The sequence below is a fragment of the Ursus maritimus genome, unplaced genomic scaffold (assembly GCF_017311325.1).
Source record: "Ursus maritimus isolate PB19 unplaced genomic scaffold, ASM1731132v1 scaffold_25, whole genome shotgun sequence".
Lineage (NCBI taxonomy): Eukaryota > Metazoa > Chordata > Mammalia > Carnivora > Ursidae > Ursus > Ursus maritimus.
In genome coordinates this window covers 32,214,281-32,237,834 of record NW_024425008.1, presented here as the reverse complement: position 1 = coordinate 32,237,834, position 23,554 = coordinate 32,214,281, and the positions used below count along the sequence as shown (strand labels likewise).

General features: G+C 31.0%; 1 protein-coding gene across 4 annotated transcripts in view; it reads left to right on the top strand.

The window, feature by feature from the left end:
• Positions 1–23,554, top strand: part of GPHN (gephyrin) — a 642,872-nt gene that overhangs the window by 434,183 nt on the left and 185,135 nt on the right. For 3 of the 4 annotated variants that reach the window (XM_040641766.1, XM_040641767.1, XM_008700679.2), the window contains one exon: positions 209–343. In XM_040641766.1, coding sequence (XP_040497700.1) covers positions 209–343 — 135 coding nt within the window. Of the gene's footprint in view, positions 1–208; positions 344–15,979; positions 16,037–23,554 lie in introns of all 4 variants that reach the window. The other variant, XM_040641768.1, reaches the window with a different exon arrangement.

The window sequence follows — 23,554 nt, the reverse complement described above, 5'->3', positions numbered from 1 at the left end:
TTATTTGGCAAGAGAAAATATTTTAAAACTGAAGATTTCTATCCTATCCCAAATTGTTGGATGCATTTATACCTAACAGTGAGTGAGACCAAATATATGAAAGCTAGACAGCAAAGAATGAAAAAAAAAAAAAAGTTAGGTATGGGCATTGATTTTAATGTTGTTGCTATTTTCAGAATATTAAACCATCCTTGTTTTTCTTGCTCAGATTCCAGACTCCATCATTTCTCGTGGTGTTCAGGTGCTCCCACGAGACACAGCCTCCCTCAGCACTACTCCTTCAGAATCGCCTCGTGCTCAGGCTACATCTCGCCTTTCTACAGCTTCCTGCCCAACACCAAAAGTAAGTACAGTTCCATGGCACCTTAAACTTGTTCTGCTATACAAGTCTGGGAAATTTAACCAGTATTTCCCTCTGCTTGTCAAGGTTGGATTGCATGCAAGATAATGCAATGAAAAATGAATGGACTATAAGATAATTACCACTTACTGTTTCACAGATTGTCAAATTAGGCCAACAGTAGGACAATAGAAATTTCATGTAAAATGTCTACTCCTACATCACAGCTACAGGTATTACTTTCTGTAGTTCCTGTTTCTTTGTTTTAGACTTGTTATTTTTTAACATACTCATCAGTATAGATGTGAAGTTATTTGTTTATGCAAAGGATGAATGCATTTCTGGCCAATAAAGTGTAAGATTAACAAAATTTAAAAATGTCACCAAAAGAATTTTTTTTTTAGCTTTCCAGGCTGGGGTAGCTCCCTGCTCTAGTATCATTCCAAATTTTTTCAAACATATTCAACTTGGAATGTTGCTGCCTAATATTTGGAAACAAATCTAAATTGATTAGAAAGAAAGTTTTAATGCCAACCTTTGGGGGAGGAAGGAAGTTTTTTAATATTTATTCCTTACAGTTTTTCCCAAGTACTGAATCATGTGTGGGAGGAAAAAAGGATTAGACATTTATTTGCTGCCTCACATCTTTATGTATATGATAAATTAAGTAGCAGGCATAGTAATGGCTATAACTGCTTTCTTCTGGAATATCCCTTTCCTGGTTAAGTTTTTCATTTGTGCTTTCAAGTTTTCTATCCTGATGGATCCAATATTGGCATCAAAAGATTAACAGTAACATTCCTTCTTATTTAATAAGATATGGTATTAGATATCAGCTGTACACTAAATTTATTCAAGGGATCTGCGGGTAATTTTTCAAACTGTGGCTTCTTCTCTGTCATCAGATTTACAACTTATATGGCTGTCTTCCTCAATTCCAACTTTTTCATGAATTAAGAATGTTATAACTGGACTTAACTTGGAAGTGATCCCAAACAGTTCTTCATATGTGTAGTACAGTTGCTTTTACATACCATGGTACAACCTTCTCAGCAAAGTCCTCACAATGTTACTGTTATGTATCACCGCTTTTAGATTTGTGTCAAATATAACCAATATTAATTTTATAGTTTAAAAAATTATGGTTCTAAATCTTCAATGAAGAAAAACTATAAGAACATTCTAGGCATAAAATATATGTGAATGCCATTCAGGTGCCATTCAGCTACATCTTCAACTGAATGAAAACATGGAGTTCTAAGACTTGAATTAGTTAGAAGAATCTTATTCCTACCTTTTAAATTTTAAAACAAAATATTGTTTACATTAAATCCCAAATATACAAGCTATCCTCATTTCTGAAGTCTGGGAAATAAAGTCAAAAGTTCAGTCCACTATAAATGTTTAGTCATTCACCAAATATTAAGACCTAAATTTTGGGAATATGGGACTATTCAAGATGCAGTATTCTTTTCCTTAATAATTTACTGTGAACATAAATATCTAAGCTAAATTTAATTAAACATAGTAGTTCATGAGCCTTTTTAAAACTTTGTAATTACATCTTAATTACAAAAGGAATATTAAATGCAATCCTAAAATAACTTGGCATTCCAAATTTACTAAGGTGAAATCCTAAAAATAAAAATATTAACATCTATTAAGTTAATTTGCTTATTACAAAACTTTAGGAGAACAGATCGCTTGTCTTAATATTTTTTCCTTAGTTATCATTTAGATGTTCAAAATAACAATGAATTCAAAAAAAGGAGTGTATTTGGATATCCTTTTTTTCTAGGATTTTTTTTCCTGTATTTTTATGTAGGAATAAGGTTCTATTCATTTTAGATAATTTTTACCTGCACCAGAATATATACCTCAAAGATAATATTAGTACTTTATGAAGTATAATTTTAAAATTAAACTTCTAAGGCTGAACCAGAATAACAATATAATAAAAAACTAGTTTGAATATTGACTCTTTTTAGAAGCAGTGAAGAAAGTCAAATTAATCTATTGAAAGTCTCAAATTATAAGACTGCTTAATTAAACCTAAACTAGATACTCATATATGCTTTTATATCAGTGACAGATACAATCTCTGCCCTCATGGAGTTTATAGTTTAGTTGATGGTATATTAAAGTAAATAGGTAAACATAAATTATTCTAATAATTATAATTTCACCATAACTTAACAACTATAAATCGAAATTCATGCTAAGCAGAAATGAAAATGTCATACTGATAGAAAATAGGAGGGAAACCTTACTTAGATAGGATTATCAGAGAATTCCTCTCTAAGGAGAACATTTCACCTGGGATATGAAGGATGGATAAAAACAAAACAAAAGCTTTTGTTTTGGGTGGAGGTTTTGAGAATTATATTCAGCAATAATGACCACTTTAAACACATTGTCACCAGCCAGTTACCACCAGTCAAGAACTCTCAGACTAAAATGTCATTACTACATGAAAAGTCAGTGACTTCATAATCCAACTTCAGATATTGCTTCCTTTTTATTTTAATTTTTTTTTTGCCTTTGCCTACTGAGTCAAATTGCAAGGCCATAGGTTTTAGCACTTAAATCTATTCTAGGTGAGTTGTTTATTTTAATTTTGTAGCATAAAAATTTAAGGCAGAAAAGTCAGAATACCAGGCTTCTAATTTGAGATATGGGTAAAGGGTGATGTTATTAACTATATTAAGGAATAATAAGAGAAGAAATGCATTTTGAGGGTAAGAGAAAGGAGTTAATACACGTTGGTTTTGAATGTATTCAATCTGAGGTGTCTCTCTCAGGAATGCTATCCAGCATAAAATCATAACACTAGTGAGTTTGACATTGTTACTGTTACTGCATCTTGGTGCTGATATTTATAATTTAGTACCTAATAATGTCAGTCAAACCCCATAGAAATCCCTCTTCTACGTTTCAGATTAAACATGCAGTCTATCATGTGCAGAAATATATGTGCAAATATATTTTCATCAGAAATACAATATGGTCTTGAATGATCATCGGTAGAAAGAACACTTGACTTGATAATAGAAGACATGTATTTAGATGCTGGCTTCTCTGCTTAATAACCACACTAACTTAAGCAAGTTGCTCAGCTTTTCTGAGCTTCGTGTCTGTAAAGAAATACAACAGGTTATTAATTTATTAAATAGTCTTTGCCTAGTGCTGGGAGAGCAGTGGTGAGCAGTAGACATTGTTCTTGCCATTACAAACAGACAAAATAGGCAACTACAAATTATAATAAAGTATAAATGTTGTTATTTATCACCAAGAATACAGAATACTCTGGGAATAACCATCAGAAGCACTTTCCCTCTGTAGCTTTTTATCAACTGGGCAGTATGTAAGCTTAAAGACTTCGGTTCATTTACCTCTGTGCATCTATTTTTTTTAAGTCAACAGCTATAATATTAAACATTATTTTGGATTCACATTTTATATGTTTACTACAGTATAATATCCTGGATTGTCCTTTTACTCTTTAAGATTACCAGCTGTAGTGAGAACACCATCTATATAATATACCATTTGGATTTACTTTTTAATATGCAGTCTAATGAAGACAACCAACTTTTCTAAACAATTCTTTATTAATCGACATTGTCTCCAACAATGTTTATTTGTTGTACTGAAATGATGTAATATTTTAAAGTATGTGGGAAAAAAGTAATTTCTGTTTTATACCAGTTATTTTCTTTTAATGAAATATGACTGAAATGAAAATGATTTTCACTCCACTTGCTTTATGAAACTATGAAGTATCTTTTAAGAACAAACTTGGAATTTTAATCTTTTATTGCCCTAAGTAAAAGAGTGGTATAGCCAAAAAAAGTCAAATAGTATGTAAATTCCATTTAAATAATAGTGGGCAATATCTAGAAGACTCAAATTCTAACACGGTGATAATCTCCCAAAAATCGCTTGCTAAAAATAATTCTGTAACAGATAAATTCTGTTGTAAAGTGAGCATGCTTCACAACTTAAATGAACGTTGATTTTTCAGTTATAAAAGGCAGCAGCATCGCTATTTGAAATCAAGAGGCATGGGGTAGAGAATAATGACCAGAGCAAAAAAGAAAAAAAATATCCAAACTTTCAATCAATTCACCATTCCCAGTAGATGTTGTTAAAATAGGGAATAATTTTTAAAGACCAATTTAATAATATTTTTATTCGTTAAGCATCTGGTTTGGCTTAAAAAATAAATGGAGTCTATTATTACATATTCTCTGTACCTTAAAGATTAGAATAGAATTTTGTACCCAGACTAACCAGCAAGTTATTTTTTTTCTTCTTAGGAAGAAAATATGAATACTACCTATCTAAAACTAAAGGTTATGAAATTATTAAAAACTATATGTATTGAAATATCTTAATATGAAGGGTATGTTAATTTAATACACTCATGTCTAATCTTAATTCAAACAAAATGCAGAATTCTGACTTCACTCTAGGTTTCTATTATTCTCCTTTGAGCAAATGAATTTAGATTGGATAAAGAATAAACGATTTTCACAGTTTTTAATGTGTATGTCTGAAAAGCAGTGTGATTTCCTTTACATATTCCCTTGAGAGTTTTTCTTAGTCATGTTGGTTTGTACAAACTATTGCACATTGTCACTATTTTCCTTTATGAACAACACCAGAGTGATTATGTGATACAGTTAGTTTCATTCGTTCTAAACCTGAGGCTCCCAAGTCTCTGGAGAATCTTACGAAGTTGTTAAAATTCCATCCTCGATCAAAACACTATGTGGACCCCGCAAATTATTTTCTACTATTTTGAAGAGCCTAAACAAAATCAGTAAGACTATTTTAAATATTAAGTTTCTTTTGCTTTTGTCTGAAATTATATCAACATTGTATATCAAAATCTGTTCAACTGTTAATGACATTATAGAAATTTATGTGTTGTGTATGTAGAGTCGACAAGTGCCAAAATGTTTGGAAAGCACAGAATTAGTGATCAAAAGTACATTCTCTGGACATAAAAGTATAAGTTTTCTTTTGTGCAAGGTTAATTGCCCCATCTGGGGAATACTGAGCAATAATAGTCTCAACATCATGGGTCAAATCTGGCAATTCTTAAACTTAATTGTCTCAGGACCGCTTAAAAACCAAAGACACCAAATAGCTTCTGTTTATGTGGGTTACGTCTAGCAATATTTTCTGTACTAGAAATTAAAACTGAGAAAATTTTTAATGCCTATTTATTTGCTTCAAAATAAGAATAATAAAGTCTTTATATGTTAACATAAACAACATTGTAATGAAAATAATATTTTCCAAAACAGAAAACAAAAGTTGGAAAAGGATAGCATTGTTTTATATTTCTCAAATATATTTTAATGTCTGGTTCAATAGAAGACAGCTGGATTCTCACATCTGCTTCCATACTTTAGTCTGTTGTGATATGTTTTGGTTGAAGAATATAAAAAAACAAAAAACAAATTCAGCTTCACACGGTTATGTAGTTAGAAAAGAAAGGACTAGCATTTTCACATAGTTGTGGATATTCTTTTGACACAACACCAAAGATTTATAATTGATAGTTTATTAAAAGTTAGTCGAAGTATAAAATCTAAAACCCTCTCACGGACTATACTACACTCTGATATATTAAAATTTTTGGTCCATCTTGAGCTTTGAATGGATCTTATACCTGGGCATGGTTTTGGAATATATATGTTGGTCACTTAGAAAATAGAAGTTCTTCCAAATGTTGACATATTTCATTGTATTATACCAAAAAATTATCTTCATTGATAAAACCACCATGCTGATCAAAAAAAGTCTTGGAAGCATTGGAAGCTCTCAAGTTCATGGTGATAGATGTTTTCCACAATTCTGATTTTTGCTTAACAACTAGAATTTTATCCTTGGCAAAAAAAAAAAAAAAAAAAGGCAACAAATCCTGTCTGTTTTCCTTAAATTGGCAGCCTCATTTCATTCAGTTTTGAGAAAATGTCTACCAAGCATCTAAATCTGGATAATCATAGTTTGTCCGTCATTCTTTCATTCCTTCAAGTAAAAATAGTGTTCTGTGTAAAACCTGGTTAGTTCAGCTTTCACCTCAACTGCAGAAGTGCTTTTCCTTGAGAAAAGCATCCTTTGGTATGTATGCATTGGAAGTATTTTATTCTTACTTTCCATTTTGTAGTACTCAAGGGACAAGTTTTAATTAAATTAGTATTCACTGTTTCATTGAAGACAATGTTAAATGAAACTAGCTTTTCTTTTTTGAAACTGTTAGTTTTGGGTTTTTTTTTTAACTATTAGTACATAGTAGTGAATAATACAATGACTATTCATACTGTTTGAATCCACTGTCTTGATTTACACTAAAATACCAGCCCACCATTGCTTTTGTACCATGAGTGCAAATGTCAATATAGTGAAAAAGGAAAATAATGTCTTAGTACTATTGTTAAAATAATCTGGCCTTGTGGACCCCTGAAAAGGTCTCAAGGACCTTCATGGGTCCATCAACCATACTTAAATTGTCACTGGTACAATAAAATGAGTAAACTGGCTTATGTTTCTTGAAAATATCCTAGGTCAAAATTATGTATGCTGAATCTTGTCTTTCATTGAGAAATTGTTAATGGTGGTATTCTCAGTCCAGAGATTGTATCGTATCCTTTATGTAAATGACCACCAGTACCATGCTTAAGCATTACAAATTATTCACCCCGACTCTGTGATCCAGGTTAATTCTAGGGCAGGGAACAGAGTTTCTCCTCCTTGATTCAAAATGAGAGAAGACTTTAAGAGTCTTTTGAAGACACATAGCCAGAACTTGTAATTTCTGGCTAACTCTACTCATTTCCAATGTGATGCTACTACTGTATTTGGGTACCAACTGATTTTTCCCCAGGATATCCTGTCCTAATAAATACACAGAGAGCCCTTTAAGTCAGAGCATAGCTGTTGGAAGATCATTTTATTAGGAATATAATTGGGGATGACTCTTTTTTTTTAACTAGCTTAGAACACTTAAACTTGGTGAGATTTTTAAATAAAAATATAAATTTTCAGCTTTTCCTAAAAAAATAAGGTTGACATTATTGAGTTAATACTGACATATATAAATACTCACCTGGCATTCTGTATACCCACCAAGCTCTTTTCTTTATTTTCATTTAATGTCTGGCTTTTATAGACATAACTGATTTTTCAGTCATTCATTATTGCCTACTTTCTCCTCTATAACATGTATGTTTTGCTATTTACTCTGGCTTGATAGCAAAACAGATTCTTGAGGCCTCAAATAAAGAATGGTTCTCTTCTATCCTTTTCTAATGAGAAAGTACTACCCAGTGTGGTAAAGTATTTCATATTTTGCAAAAACTGGAATTAGATAATAACAGTATATTTTAACTATTAATTTTGAATTTACAAATTATTTTAAATAGTTATTCTGTGACATTCTGCTAAATATGCAGGGTTATACATTGATTTCTGTTCCTTCATTCATCTGATTAAGTATCCCCTCTGCCTTTATATGTCATGGAAATTGAAAATGGGCTTCCCCTGATCCTTTTCTAATTATTGAATGTTCACAGATTATTCATCATTGAAGCTGAGTATAACCTAACTGTGAAAGGTATAATTGCCATCCTGAAATCTGAACTTGCAAATGAATTTTGATTAGTCTGAGAAGATACAGCTAACCATAAATTATTAGTTATAGAGATAATAGTTTTATTTCTTAGTCAGTCTGTTAGTGGCATGGTGTTTTTTTATTTTAAAAAAGTAATATATATACTCATATTACAGCAAAAAAAAAAAAAAAAAAAAAAAAAAAGAAAAAAGTGTTCCTGAATGATTACCCCTAATAAATAGCAATATCTAAATGTTGCTATATATTTTTCTGTTATTTTTTTCTATAAATTCAAATATTTTATATAAATGGATAATAATGGAAGGCAGTGATTAAGAGCTCAGGTTTTGGAGTCTGACAGACCTGGTGAGGAATATAAGCTTTATCACTTACTAGATGTGTGGCTTTCAGAAAGTTACCTTATCTCTATAATCTTACTTATCTAATCTATAATGAAAAATTATACTAATTGCCTCAAAGAGTTGTTTAAGGTTTAAATTTGAAAGTGCAAATAGCTTATCACAGTGTTTGAAATATAGGAAGTGCTCAATAAATGTTAGCTATTATTATTAAACTATATAATATTTTAACCTATTTCATTCATTTAGTAATATGAACATCTTCCTATGTCATGAACTTCTTTACATTTTTAAAAATTATCTTCTGCAACATAATTATAACTTATTGTTTGGCATTCTGCTTTGTGGTTGTAGCCTAGTTTTTTTGCCAGCCCCTATTTGGATATCTTAGGTGTTTCCTATTTCCCAGTTTTAAAAACAATGGTGCAATAATCTTCTGAAAGTTGAATGTTTTAGTCTTCTTTTAATGAAATTTAGCAGCTTATATTAATTCTACCTCTGAAAGTATATGCAGAACTTTTAGGCCCTAGATTCCTATAATTTATATGAATATCAAAAACAGATATTTTTTTCATATTCATGAATTCAGTTTAATGATATTATGGAAGAAGCAAGTTTAGCATGGTTAGGATTTGTATTTGACTGATTTACTGGCAGACATTTAAAAATTATAGATCCAAAGTTGTTTGAAAAAATAACATTGAGTATGTGAAAGTATTGCACTATGAGGCACTAAATATTGAGTATCAGCCCTAGTCTGCCACTTTATAGCTTTTTGAGAACTAGTAGACCTCAGTTTCTATTTCTGTAATACCCTGGTATGAAATTAATCAGCCTCTAAATTCCCTTATAGGCCTATAATCCCATTCCTTTGAAATCAGTTTCTCCACTGACTTGAATAAATATTATCATTCCAGTTAGCCCTTCTCTCTGATATTATATTAATATCTAATTAATATAAAATAATTTACATTTATTTATTCCAGCTTTTGCATTCCATGCTACTACATAAAGTTAGAGATTATCAACTGAAAACGTTCTAACCTCATTTAAGATCTTTCTCATTCAGATCAAGCTCATCTCTTTTAAATGGAATACTAGTTTCTCTTGGTATCCACTGGAGTTGTATTCAGTTTATGCGAAGATAGGAAAGTAAGAACTGTAGAAATACAAAGAATAGTGAAATTAAGAATACCACCTTTCAGTTCCATTTAATAACTTCACATTCTATAAATTTATTTTTAATGGTTTGGGGCATATTTTGTGCAAAAGGCCGCTGAACAAAGTTAACCTGTGCCATCATTATTTTCGCAGCTGATTTTGGAGTTGATTAGATAAAGCCATGATTCAAATCCATGTAATTAACTACTTTGTCTCATGTAGGAGTTCAATACAGAGCATATCCAAAACTAACATAATCTCTAGATCTTTATATTGTAAAATGATATATATTCTAAAACTGGTCACGTATTTTCTTGCCCAAAACTTCATGATTACCTGTTGGCCCTACTCATTCTACTTTCATTAAAAACAAAACAATACATTAATTCAGAAATTTTTTAATGAATATTTTTTAGTGCATAGTATTATGTCAAATACTATGCTAGGTGTTGGGGATATAGCAATAGATATACTTCTTAGCCCTGCTCTCAAGGACCTTAATAAAGGAGTTGATGTGAAGAAAAAAAAATTACAACAAATCTATCAGATAAAGTGTTGATAGCCCAAAAGAGCTCTTCTAATCTCATAGGAAAAAAAAGAAATAAAATAACTAAAGAGCAGGAACAGCCATTTTATAAAAAGAAATAAATTCAGCAAAGAAATATGTCAGAAAACATATATCCTCTCACTAGAAATTTATTTAAAATTTTAAACAATACAAATTTTGCAGTCCAGTTGATAACCATTTTTAAATTATAATCATCCATACTATAATGAACAGTGACCTGAGCTTTCCTATTGACACTAGTAGGAATATAAATCTGTGTGACCTTTCAAGTGAACATTACATATAAGGATATATATATATCCTTAAAATTTTTCTTACATTTTAATCAATCATAGTTTCCAGAAATTTATCCAGTGGAAATTATCAAAGAAGCCATCAAAGACTTATGTACAAGACTATTTATCATGCCATTATTCATATTCATGAAAAATTAGAACCAACCTTAATTGTCCATGGTTAAATAACTTATACATACATATATGAGTTATTTATATAACCCAAAAAATCATATCTTTTAGGGTATTTAATGACATGGGAAAATGCTCAAAATAAAATATGTGGTTAGAAAAAATAGTAAACAATAGTGCATAGGGATGGAATTGCAAGTTATTTTATAATCTATATTATTTTTTAAACCAGAAAAATAAAAATTTTTTGTTATTTAAATAGGTTCTGGTAATGACAGAGCTGTCTTTTGCCTGCTTTTCAGATTTATAACAAATCTTCATAAAGCCAACTATTTATTTATTTTTGTAACTGTGTTTACACCAGAGCATTTTTATATCTAGGCTAAGCTATTCTATTCTTAATCTTGCTGGGTAGAAAATTATGTCATATTTCAGTGGAAGTTTTAAAATAAGATTTTTTCTGTTTCATACACAAATAATAAATAATTCTTAATAACATACACTGTACTACTTAAAGTTATTTCAAAGTGCCTAATAACTCTTTCATACCACACCATTGATGGGCTTCATAATTTCTTTTCACAGAGATAAGAAATTTGGGGAAAAAAACATGAATTACATTATATAAGCTCTGGCAGGAAATAACTTGCTAAAAAGTCTAATTTTGTATAGATCGTTTTGGAATCAAAGCTATTATAGAAACTTAAAGATCAAAATTAAATCCATATTAAGCTATAAATAAATGATTTCAAATGTTAATATACCATGAGAAATCAGATCCTTAAAAATGAAGGATTTCCTAAGAATAAAATTTTTTTTCGGGAAGAGGTAGATTGGTGAATCTGTGACTTGCTACCAAGATTCTGATTTTTGACTTCTCATTTCCTCATTAACCTTTGCATCTTTCCTTGATCTTCTCTATTCTTTTGTTAGTTTAGTTTATAATCATATTGCTTTTCTCCAGAAATGCATTATTTATTTTTCCTTGACATATAATTGTCACTTAACTTACTTTCATTTCTTCCTTCCCTCTTTTTTGCTTTGCCTTAATAAGTGACAAATGAAACTGGATTGCTTTATGATGAAGCAACAGTTTTATTGAAAGAGCTGAAATATAGTTAATTGAAATATTAACCAGATCCCAAAAGTATTTCTTTATTTTCAAGAGTGTGTTTAAATTTTGAGCTCTGAGGTGATAGATTGCAATATTTTCATATTATTTTTAATAGATATTTTGTTAAATATATTCTAGCTGACAATCTGAATAGCAAATTGAAATGTTTTTGACCCTCTGATTTATATCTTTTGAAATCACAATGAAATACTTATGAAGTATTTTCTTCAGGGTAGAAAAATTATTAGGGATAACATTTTTTGTTTTGCAACATTTTAATTTTCAAAGGAGATTTTTAAAAATCTCCTCCAAATCATAACTGCAATAAACAATCAATAGCTGTATCAATATATACTGAGTGGTATTGGTTAAAAGATAAATAGTTTCTGGGGCACCTGGGTGGCACAGCGGTTAAGCGTCTGCTTTCGGCTCAGGGCGTGATCCCGGTGTTCTGGGATCCAGCCCCACATCAGGCTCCTCCGCTAGGAGCCTGCTTCTTCCTCTCCCACTCCCCCTGCTTGTGTTCCCTCTCTCGCTGGCTGTCTCTATCTCTCTCAAATAAATAAATAAAATCTTTAAAAAAAAAAAAAGATAAATAGTTTCTAAGAAGAAAGTTTTATTTCCTCTCCTTGATACACATACTTTAAAAAAAGTAGCAATGGGGTTAGAAGTATTTGTCTCTCGGGGTAGTTCTGAATGTAAATTACAGGTAATTCTAAAAATCAAGTAATTCAATTCCTAAGGCAAAAACAAGGAAAAATGTTTGCTTAATCTGTGCCATTTTAATTCAAATGAATATAAAATATATCATGAGAAAAAGAGGAAAGATCTACATTAGTCATTCCATAAATGAGAACCTAAGTTTAACGAAAAGACCTGAGAGAGAATTTATTGTACTGAGCATTTTTTTATTGATATGTCTCCAGAAAGCCCCTGAACCTCTCTAGACCTGAGTTCAAACACAGAAAATATGCAGTCTTTTCTCATATTTTTTCACAAATCTATAGTACTAAAGAGAAGTGTGAATACATATGCCCAGTGATATGGGCACCTAACTTAATGTGGCTTTTACAAATTTCTTTCAAGTATTATATTTTGTTTTAAAAATTAATGTAAAGTTGGGTTTCTACTCCAAAATCTACATGTTTGCTTTAATACAAATTTAACATTTACAACTACTTATTATTGGCAAGAGAGGTGAGGTGAGATGGGATAATTTTCTACCTTGTTAACAGTGGAAATGATTTTACAGTGAGTTTGGAGAATTGGGCTAAATCAAAGGTAATCAACAACCCATATTGTAGTAGCATCCAGGCACTTTCTTTTGTTGCATGATATTCTAGGATTCAAGCTCTTATAAAAAAGATAAATACATATAGCAGAGTCATTTCACTGCTTTATAGGCCACATCTGGTAATTAATCCTTGCGAATAGATTCCTCTGTAATTAATCTCTGACAAAAGATTCCCAGGAGGTTGCAAAAGAGGTGATACATTGCAATATTTTCAGATTATTTTTGATAGGTATTTTGTTAAATATGTTCTAGCTGACAGTCTGAATAGAAAGTTGAAATGTTTTGACCCTCTAATTTATATATTTTAAAATCACAATGAAATACTTATAAAATTTTTCTTCAGTGTAGAAAAATTTATTAGTGATAACATTTTTTGTTCTGCAACATTTTAATTTTCAAATATATAAGCTAATAATCTCAACCAATCATAACTCCCATAATTTTTACATCCAATTCCCAAACTTCATTTATATTGCAATGATCCCATATGTAATAAAAACATTTGCAGTTTAACATCTCTTAGTTACTGATGCAAAATGTTTAGCCTCATAGACAAATATAGATAAAATTAGCTAATGATGTGAAGATCTTATAATTATCATGAAGAGTAAAGTAATTTATCTCATCCAAATGCTAATCTTTAGTGATTACTTTTAACTTAGCAAAGAAAAATAATAGGCATTTGGAGTAGCTAATTTCTTTTATTTATACTACTCCATCATAATTGATGATTAAGAGTTGACTAGAATAAATGAGAGTATTAAACTAAAATCTATTGATGTTACTTTTCTCTAGTTCTCAAATTTTAGTTTATGAGACAAATCTTTTTCAAATTCTTTCTAAAGTTTTTCAGTATTAGCTATTATACCTGGTTCAGGAGCCACAAAAAAAATCACCTGATACTTGAATTACAACTACTTTGGGCTTTGATAGTAACCACATTGGTTTTCTAAAGTCGTCTTCTTATGACAGTTTCAAATTTACAAAGTCAGATTTATATACAGAAAATTTATGTCAAGCATTGACAGATGAGCTTTGTGTTCCCAGACATCTTAGTTTAAATTGGTATTATAAAAAAATAAAAATAAAAAATAAATGAGTATTATTGTCTATTTTTCACATCTAGAGTTCACATTTAGAGTTTCTTATAACTCACTAAGTTTCTGTATTTGCACTTGCATTTGGAACTGAAGTGGTTCAGGAAAAATTTCTTCCATAAATAAATACAATAACATTAAATTTCTTCCATCGATGGAAAGAGAGACAGATGAACGCACAAGACAGACAGAGACACATATATACATATACATATCTTCTTATAAGCATCAATTTTTTTCCGACCCATTTATTTCCAGGCCTATAGAGGGAATACAACTTTGAACTGGAAGTCAGGAACTGTAGGTATTGTTCCTGATTTGTCATTAACAAATAACCTTGAAGAAGATACCTCATGTTGCTGGAATTGGTGTAATTTTAAGCCTTCTAGAAATAAAAGACAATGTAGAAAATGGTGTTCATTTGTTACTAGATAACAATTCTGAAAATCTTCGCAGTTTCTGAAAGTTTTCAGAAAGCAGCATGAGGCATTAGACTATATTTTTAATAGGAAATTACCTAATTTATCTTTATAATCAAGATATTGTGAGTCTCTACTTAAAATGGGAAATCATTTTTGATATAAAATGTTCTTTAAGATCAAAGAAAATAGTACAAGAGAAAAGACTAAATATTATAAGTTCACTGCCCATTCAGAAGGGTGTTGCCATTCTAATTAGTATTACACTAAGAAGTATTGACTAAGAAGAATGAGAATTGGTGATTATCTTTTGGGTATAACATTTAGTTAATGCTGAAGAATTAGTAAAAACTTTATCAAGTAAAATCGAAAGTTGACATAATTCTTATGTACCAAGATGCTTTTTTTCAAAATAAAAATTCAATTTTCTCAGTATTATTCCTAAGCAATCTCCATATGCTATCAGAGAGATCCTAAAAGGGATAAGATAGCCTGCCTCCAGGAAATATAATTTTGTAGTATGGTCAGGTTTCTTATTTTTCCTGAGGACTTTAACATTTGGAACCTGGCATTACATCACATTGATGCTTCCTCTACTGTCTTAAAAAAAAAAAAAAAAAACAATCAAACAAACAAACAAACAAACCAGGAGCATCACAGCTACCTTGACCTATGTTGGTCTGAATGGAAACCATCATTCTGCATGTGTAGGACCCAAGCATAAAAGCACTTGATCTGAAGCTTCTCATCCTTCTTCCCTACTTTTTTTTTTGTTTGTTTGTCTTCCTCTCTAACCAAATATTCTTGTTACAGCTCTATGAAAAAGCAAAAAAAAAAAATTCTAATTCATATCTCATCTAGTGAAATACTTTGTGTTGAGAATCTTTGTTTTCTCATTTATATAGTGATATGAAACCAATTTTAAAAATAGTAGTTTTAGTTTCCCCGTATCTTACCCAAGAGGAAAATTCAACTGAAATAAAAGAAAGTTTTGAGGGAGTGAATGTATTTAACATTGGTCTGGCATTAAAATTTTCTGGTTGGGCAGCAAAATTGTTTAATTGGGAATCTCAGTGACAGCTGAACAACCTCAGTGCTTGGGTCAGCAAGCAGAGGAGCTTCACTCTGTCACCTACCAAGAATGATGCTTGTTAGAACTGATCTTTCCACTGAGGGAACACTCATGTTTTAGTCATACCATTGAGGTTTTCAGATATTACAATGGAATGGACACTATAACACTTAAAGAGACAAAGTTCTCTGCATAGATATATTTGTAATTCTTTGTTTTTCGTAAACCAAATGCAAATGTAACACTACTCCAGATACTGCTACATCAGAAGTCCCCAAGATAACCAAAGTAAGTGCCCATTTCCTAATCTCAGGAATAATGCTATAATGAAGACAATTCGAATGACCAGCCTATTTGCAGAGCATTTCATATAGCCTCTGGGTTAGTTAACTCCACTGCTTCCTAAGAGATACCTCAAAGAGTCAAATGATGTTTTTGCATGTATTACTTACTAATGTGTAGAAAATTTTTTAAGTTCACTTTTTCTTTATTCTGTCTTTTTTACCCATCTTCCCTCATTGTAGCAAATTAGACGGCCGGATGAAAGCAAAGGAGTTGCTAGTAGAGTTGGATCCCTCAAAGTAAATATGTTTCTAACATTTTTTTGGCAAGATTTCGTCTGTAGCCTACACTTCTTCCTTTTTGGAGGGTGGTGGGAGGAAGGGGGCTTTTTCCATTTTTCACCATCCCATTTTTTTTATTTTAATATTTTTATTGGCTGTTGGGTCATATTTTTTTGTTGTTGTTTGTTTCAGCTACACATAGAGCAACCAGCTGAAGGCAAGCTGCCAAATAACTAGCTTTGAATGGCACCACAAACAAGAGAAAGGGCAACTGTCTCATTACAGGTGCCTATGATTTGGGGTTCTAGAGTAAACCGTTCCTCTGATTGATGTCACTGACTATGTGTTAAGTTCCTGTTACACAGAGAACTAATATTTATTTTCAAAATATTATCTCCCCTTTTTGCTTTTTTAATAAAAAGTAACTAAATGTTATGTTAGTGTCATTACCATTTGTAGTTCATTCCAGAAAAAATAATTATTATGAGTTAGTAACATGTATTTCGTGTGTGTGTGTGTGTGTGTGTGTGTGTGTATTTTCTCTTAAGAATTAGACAGAAAAGGAATTTTATATGATGCTGGTATAATGGGCTCACATATACCTAATAGTATTTAAACACTGAATCCACTTTTATTTGTTTTTTTGAAGTTAAAAAATGGATATAACAATCAATGGAAACCAAAATATATCTAAATGTTTGCCCATTTGTGTATGTGATCTGTTAATACACAACTTGAAGATTTCTGATCTGATGGTCCCATTTGCTAGTTGTTAAATATCTGTTTGGTTAATATCTCTTGGGCACTCGATACTCTAAAATTCAATGACAATGAAAAGGTAAGCCAGTCATCACCCTTTAGAAACAGAGACCTAGCCATTGATCACTTTTAATGCTGCCACCATAAATGCAAGTTAGAAAATTTGCTGAATTTTTAAAATATGCGGAGGAGTTTCCTCCCAAGTTAACTACTATTTATATCTCAATCCCATTTGTCCTAACAGCAATAGTAACTGTTAATCAAAATGACAGGCAGTTCACTGCATTGGGATATCCCCAAATTCAATAACTACCTTGAGGCCTAATATTAAGTCAATTCAAAATTTTATACACCTTCTGTTTATTTCCATTTAACAATTTATGAAACACTAATTTCTGCACTCCTTCCTCTCCTTGCCTCTTCTGCCTTCTTAATTTTACTTTTTTGTTGTTGTTTATTTGTGTGTGTGCACGCACACGAGTGCACATGGATGAGGGTGTGTCTGTATGTTTGTGTCCTTTATTCCAGACAAGCCATCTTCTCTGTTCTCTAACACTGCTGTATACTGGGTAGCGTTTTTTGTTTTGTTTTGTTTTTAATGTTTTTTTCACTAAGAATAATGAGAGGGGATGGGAAGTGTTGATTATATGCCTGTTTCAAAATCAAGGCAAGTTAAAATAGTCAGAAAAATATAAGTTTATGTATCCCAATGATATATCAGTACCATTCCTCACTGTCTACTTGTGAGGTATCAGATTTTACCTTTGTCTTTAAGGGAATATAAGTCCATTATTGTTTAGACTATGGATTAAGAGCCAGATTCAAGTGAAAAGGTGAAGTGTGACATAATTTTTTAGAAATTATTGATAGTGAAATAAAGATAAAATGGCATCCATAAGTGCAGCACCATCTGCTATAAACTGGATTGTGTGTGCAAGTGCGTGTGTGTTTAATTATCTTTAAGTTCAGCTTTTGGCTATATAGAGCTTCAACTTACAATTGTATGTTTATTATTTTTGAGTGTATATACAGTATGATTATGTATATACACATGTATATGTATAAGATCAAAGATACATGTTAGGGTTCAGTCAGTTTACTTTTATATTGTTCAGCTTTAAATCAAAAAGTGTGTTTGGGAAAAGCAAATTTCATAATTTCTAAATATTTTTACCTGTATTTCTACTGAATAGAAAATTTTAAAGTGAATCTCTAGGAGATTATAAGGATAGTTTTAGTATTTATTTTCTCCAACACTTTGGAGAGAAAACATGCTATAATTAAAATAAAATGTTAGCTTCCTAGTCACAGGTTTATTGAGCATATATTCTTGTGTTATACAAAGATTTTTGATGTTTTGAAATGTTTGCCAAAGGCAGTGAGAAATGTATAACGCTATGATCTTGTTTTTAAAAGGGAAAAGGAAAACTGAAAAGAGAACAAGTTGCTTTTTCAATTCATTTTCTGATGTTTACGTGTAGCTCCATCGAAAGCTGGAGGAGCTCAGAGGTCACCTAGAAGGCAATGTGAAAGGATACTCTCTCAGAGTAAATGTACGATTTCACTCGGTGATTTTTTTTTTTTCCTAAACTTCTGCTGACTGGTAATTCCAAATCTGATTGGTTTGTCCTCTCATCTCCATCTTTTTTACTTTCTGTCTCTTTTCTCCATATCTCTTTCTTTCTTTCCTAGCTGTAGCTTCATGCTCACATTTATGAAATAAAGATTAAATTGGCAGGGTAGAGGACACTTAAGCCACACTAACATTGCAGTTGATTTAATAACTTTATGGCTCCAATGCAAAATAAAAATTTTCTTTTCAAAATCTGTGTTTCTTACACAATTGTACAATTTTCTGAGAATCTTTTTATGAGACTTCACTTGGAGCTTTTCCATTGACCATGTCTTCTGCCCCTTGATGGATTTGTCAGCAGGATTATAAATTATTGGCTGGATCCAAGTGATAGAGCCTTGATGATTCAATTCCATTTGTTAAGGAAAATGATCAATGTTAGAGTATCATCATAGGTAATCTGGCAAGTAGACACATTTTTCTGAGTTAATAGACTTCTCTTAACTCAAACTCTTTGGGAATAACTACAAGATTCTTGTTTTTAAAATTAGGCAGTAAGCATCTTCAGTGTCATACAACATCTTAGAAATACTTGAGATAAAGGCTAATATACCCAAGACAACACTTTGAAGGTGAACAATACCTTATAGCCACTCAATACTGTACATGTGTCAGATAGGCAATACTAACAGTAGTATTTTTTGTAACCTATAGCTCAGATTCAGAATGCTTTGTCCTTTTCCTGAATATATCTTTTCAAAAGAAATGGAAATAAAATCTCTAAAGTGGCATGTGGTATAAATACGGTAGAAGAAAAGCTAAATTATTGCAGTAAATAATTTCTGGCTCTGTTTAGATCTGACATCCCATTCCATTTAAAAAGTTTCTATCAATCCTAGCCTGGATTTACTTCTCCCAAGATTATTGCCATACATTTAATTCATATTGCTATAATAGTTTTGTTATAAAGAGTAGAATAAACAATAATACTGATATGATAATTCTCTGGCTTCTCAGCTTGTTTTTAATTATGTACCGTACATAGCTATTTATATCTCTGTATTAAATTTCTGATTACTAAAGTCCAAAGTTGTTTTTATAATACTAATCCTTAAATTCTGATTGCTAAATTAAGTGATTTAGCAATTAATGCAGATGTCTCATTTTTCTGTTTTCTTGTGAGCCAGTCTTTCTTTTCTGTGCATATTCTTACAGAATTTGAAAGATCAACCATAATCACTTCCAGAATTTATTCCACTATCTTAAAAAAAAGATTAGTATGAATTTTGTGATTTAATCAGTCTAAACATTCCTGAATATTATTCTAGAAAGCCCTAAAAAGATTCTGACCATATTAATAAATATATTTAGTGTCATACTCTCTGTAACCCATGATAAGTGATTTTTTTTTCCTATCAAACCAAGACTAGAAAGTTAGGACTTCTTAAGGTCTATATGGAAGGGAGTTAGTGTTAAATTAGGATTAAATTAAAAGTTTTGTGCTTCAAAAATTACTTATACCACTTTTTGATTTATTTTTTTTAACACCTGTAGTGCATGGTACGATATATAATGACTAACCCCAATGTCTTCATCTTTTGTTTCATTTCACTGGGTCACACTTTGTTCTGATTACTTTTTTTCCTAAAAAGATTGAATATTAGGTTCATCATTCTAAGATTCCCTTTAACTAGAAAAGTATGGAGAGGAAAACTGTCAAAAGGCAAATTGTATCTTCTGTAGAGAGTTCAGCTTAGAGAAGATGCATATCAAGTATTTGGCTGAGTATTCAGTTTCTCCCCTTCCTTTTAATTCCCATTACCCCAGAATGCCTTAAAATAACCCTTGCATGTTAAAAATTGTTGCTTAGAAGCAGAATAAAGTTATTCTAACTTCCATAGCTATATTAACAGCTATATAAAAACTATATTCCTAAAATGAGATAAATTAGCATATAATGACCATTCCATTTTGCAGGCATCTATTATTGTAGGCATCTATACACAAGAGCAAGTATGTGGGTGCCTTTTAATTCATTGAAACATTTCTAAATAATTCAATAAGATGAAAGATTCAGAACCAGGTTTGCACTTAAATATTTTATTTAATAGTTGGAAAAATAAAACATCATTCAAATGTTTGGGGTAAGGATTTAATTAAATCAATACTTCAATTGGTATCATCTATATGATATATTATTTTTTAGAGAGAAAAGAATCCTGCATCCTTACTTATTATAGATAATCAGTGATATAAAGTAGAATATTCTAAGATGTAATTTTTGGGATAATAATAAATTTTATTCTCAGATGAAAATATACTTTATCCTACATTGGCACTTCTATAGCAAAAAGTAGGATATGTTAGATTCTTGAATTATAAATTAAGAATGTATCATCATTTTCTATTCATGGTACAAAGCAGAAGTATTCTGAACCCCAAATGAGTTTTTAGTAATTTTAATAATAATAAAACTATCATCTTGTACCTTTACAAATTATCATCTTGTAAGCAGAGTTTGACTAATTTAATGACTTCAAAAGTTACTAAAATCCTTAGACTAATAATATGTTGAGGATAGTGACTAGAAAATAATCCCACATAAAGGAAAAAATTATCTTTACATTTAAGAAGATGTGAGATATAGATATAGATATCTATAATGGAATATTACTCAGCTATCAAAAAGGATGAAATCTCACCCTTTACATCGATGTGGATGGAACTGGAGGGTATTATTCTGAGAGAAATAAGTCAATCAGAGAAACAATTATCATATGGTTTCACTCATGTGTGGAATATAAGAAATATCACAGAGGATCATAGGAGGAGGGAGGGAAAACTGAATGGGAAGAAATCAGAGAGGGAGACAAACCATAAGAGACTCTTAACTGTAGGAAACAAACTGAGGGTCGCTGGAGGGGAGGTGGGTGTGGGGATGGAGTAACTGGGTGACAGGCATTAAGGAGGACACATAGCAAGATGAGCACTGGGTGTTATCTGCAACTGATGAATTACTGAACTCTACATCTGAAACTAATGATGTACTATATGTTGGCTAATTAAATTTAAATTGAAAAAAAGAAAAAATCAAATACATGAGTCTAGTTGGAAGAATATTAAAAGTTAGGCTTAAGATTGAAAAACAGTGTAAACAGTGTTGATAATTGGAAAACACAAGGTAATACAAACTAATACTTTATTTAGGTAATCATAAATCAAGGTAAGTTTACAAAGTTGAAGCTAATTAGAGTGATAGGGCCCTAAAAAGCTTAAGTGTTAAAGTATTCAGAGAAAAAGAACATAAATGCTCATGAAATAAAGACAAGTAGAAAGAAAAGAAAGGAGAGGAGTAAAAATACCACGAAGCCACAAATTTTATGTTTTCACTCAGTCTATGTAATGTGATAGTAAATTTCTGTTCAGCTACAAACATATACAGGTAGGTTTTAGGAAATGAAATATGTTATTTTTTTAAAGGCTTTGACACAATAAAAGGAAAGATGGCTTATGAAAACAGATTATTGACATATAAGCGAACTAGGAATTAGAAAAGCAATGAAGTAAAAGGAATTTGATAATTATAAGTACTTGCTATGCTAACATAAATAAAAGGATATGTTATTTGAAGTGGAAAAAGTTAAGGGAAGAGTTATCACTTAAAAATAAAACTATGTTTTTAATAAGTTTAAGAAAAATACCTAAATCAAGTCAGAAAGTAATGTCTTTTGAAGAATGATTTTTAAATGTTTAACAATTTTCTGAATGCTGAAATAAAACTAATATGAAATGGGATCAATATAAATAATGGATTAGGTAGTTGTGATTATATAGATTTTTTTAAGATCAGTATTTTCATTGCAGTCTTCGTTCTGAATTAGTTGTTCTTATATTCTTTAACATTTGTTTTAGGGCTTTTTTTGTTTTTTTATACTCATCCAAATAATGCTGTAACTCCAGAGTCAGCAAACTGTAGCTCCTGGGCTAAATCCTGTTTCGCTTTTGTGGGCCCACAAGCTAGGAGTGATTTTTGCATTTTTAAATGTTGGGGGGAAACCAAAAGAATGTCATTTCACAACATATAAAAGCATATGAAAATCAAATTTCAGTGTCCAAAAATTAAGGTTTTTTGAAACACAGCCACATTCCTTCATTTGCATATAATCTGTGGTTGCTTTTGTGCTACAAAAGCAGAGGTGAAGAGTTACAGCAAAGACCATATGGCACACAAAGTCAGAAATGTTTACTCTCTGACTATTTACAGAAAAAGTTTGCTGAGATCTTCTATAACGAGCTAGCTTGTCAAAACAGCAATAACAGAAGTAATTTTAGTAGAGGCTTTGTAAAATTATCTTCATTTTAGAGCTTGATGGAAGGAGAGCTATTCATTTTGGGGGGATGGTTTCAGATTATTCTGCCTGGAAACATATGTCTAGAAGAGTTAATACCCTGAAATCTTCTACCTTTACATTTTTAGTCATCTGTTTGCCATCGTTTTTTCTAGCTACTCTTTTTTCACATCATACCACACAAACACACACAAAGTAAACCCACCATGGTATTAACATTAAACCCTTCAAATATAGAGCTGTCATATGGATAAAGTATAGATTATAAATTCCTCTTCATTGAGGAGCCTCCTACAGAGACTTAGGGTAAAAAGATAAATCCCAATCTTTCTCTCTTAAACTTTTTAAAAATTTGTTTTTCTGTTTATTGCTTCTTTATATGTTATTAAAGATAAGACCACCTTTTGATTTCTCATATGTAACTGCACCAAAAAATCATGCCATCTACAGGAAATTTTGTACAACTGGCAAAGACACCCTCACATGATCAGCTAATACATCATATCTTAATATACAGCACTTAAAAATCTAAAAGGCATCTGCATTGAATCAGCCAACTCAACTAAAGAAAGAAAGAGTAGCTGGAGCATTAGTCCTTAAATAAGCATTCAGTAGCTTTTAAATGAGTAAACATCAGTTTGTCTATATACTCTACTTTCTCAGGCAAATCTTAGAGTCTTTTGTAGAATATTATTTGAGCTTCCTGATAAGTCTTCCTTGTTTAATGTTTTGACACTGACTCATATTAATAATATGCATTTATTTACTCTTTAATTTATAATAATTATGTAACATCTTTAGTATCTTGATAGATGATGTCTCATAAATATGACCAGACTACAGTAATGATGAAGA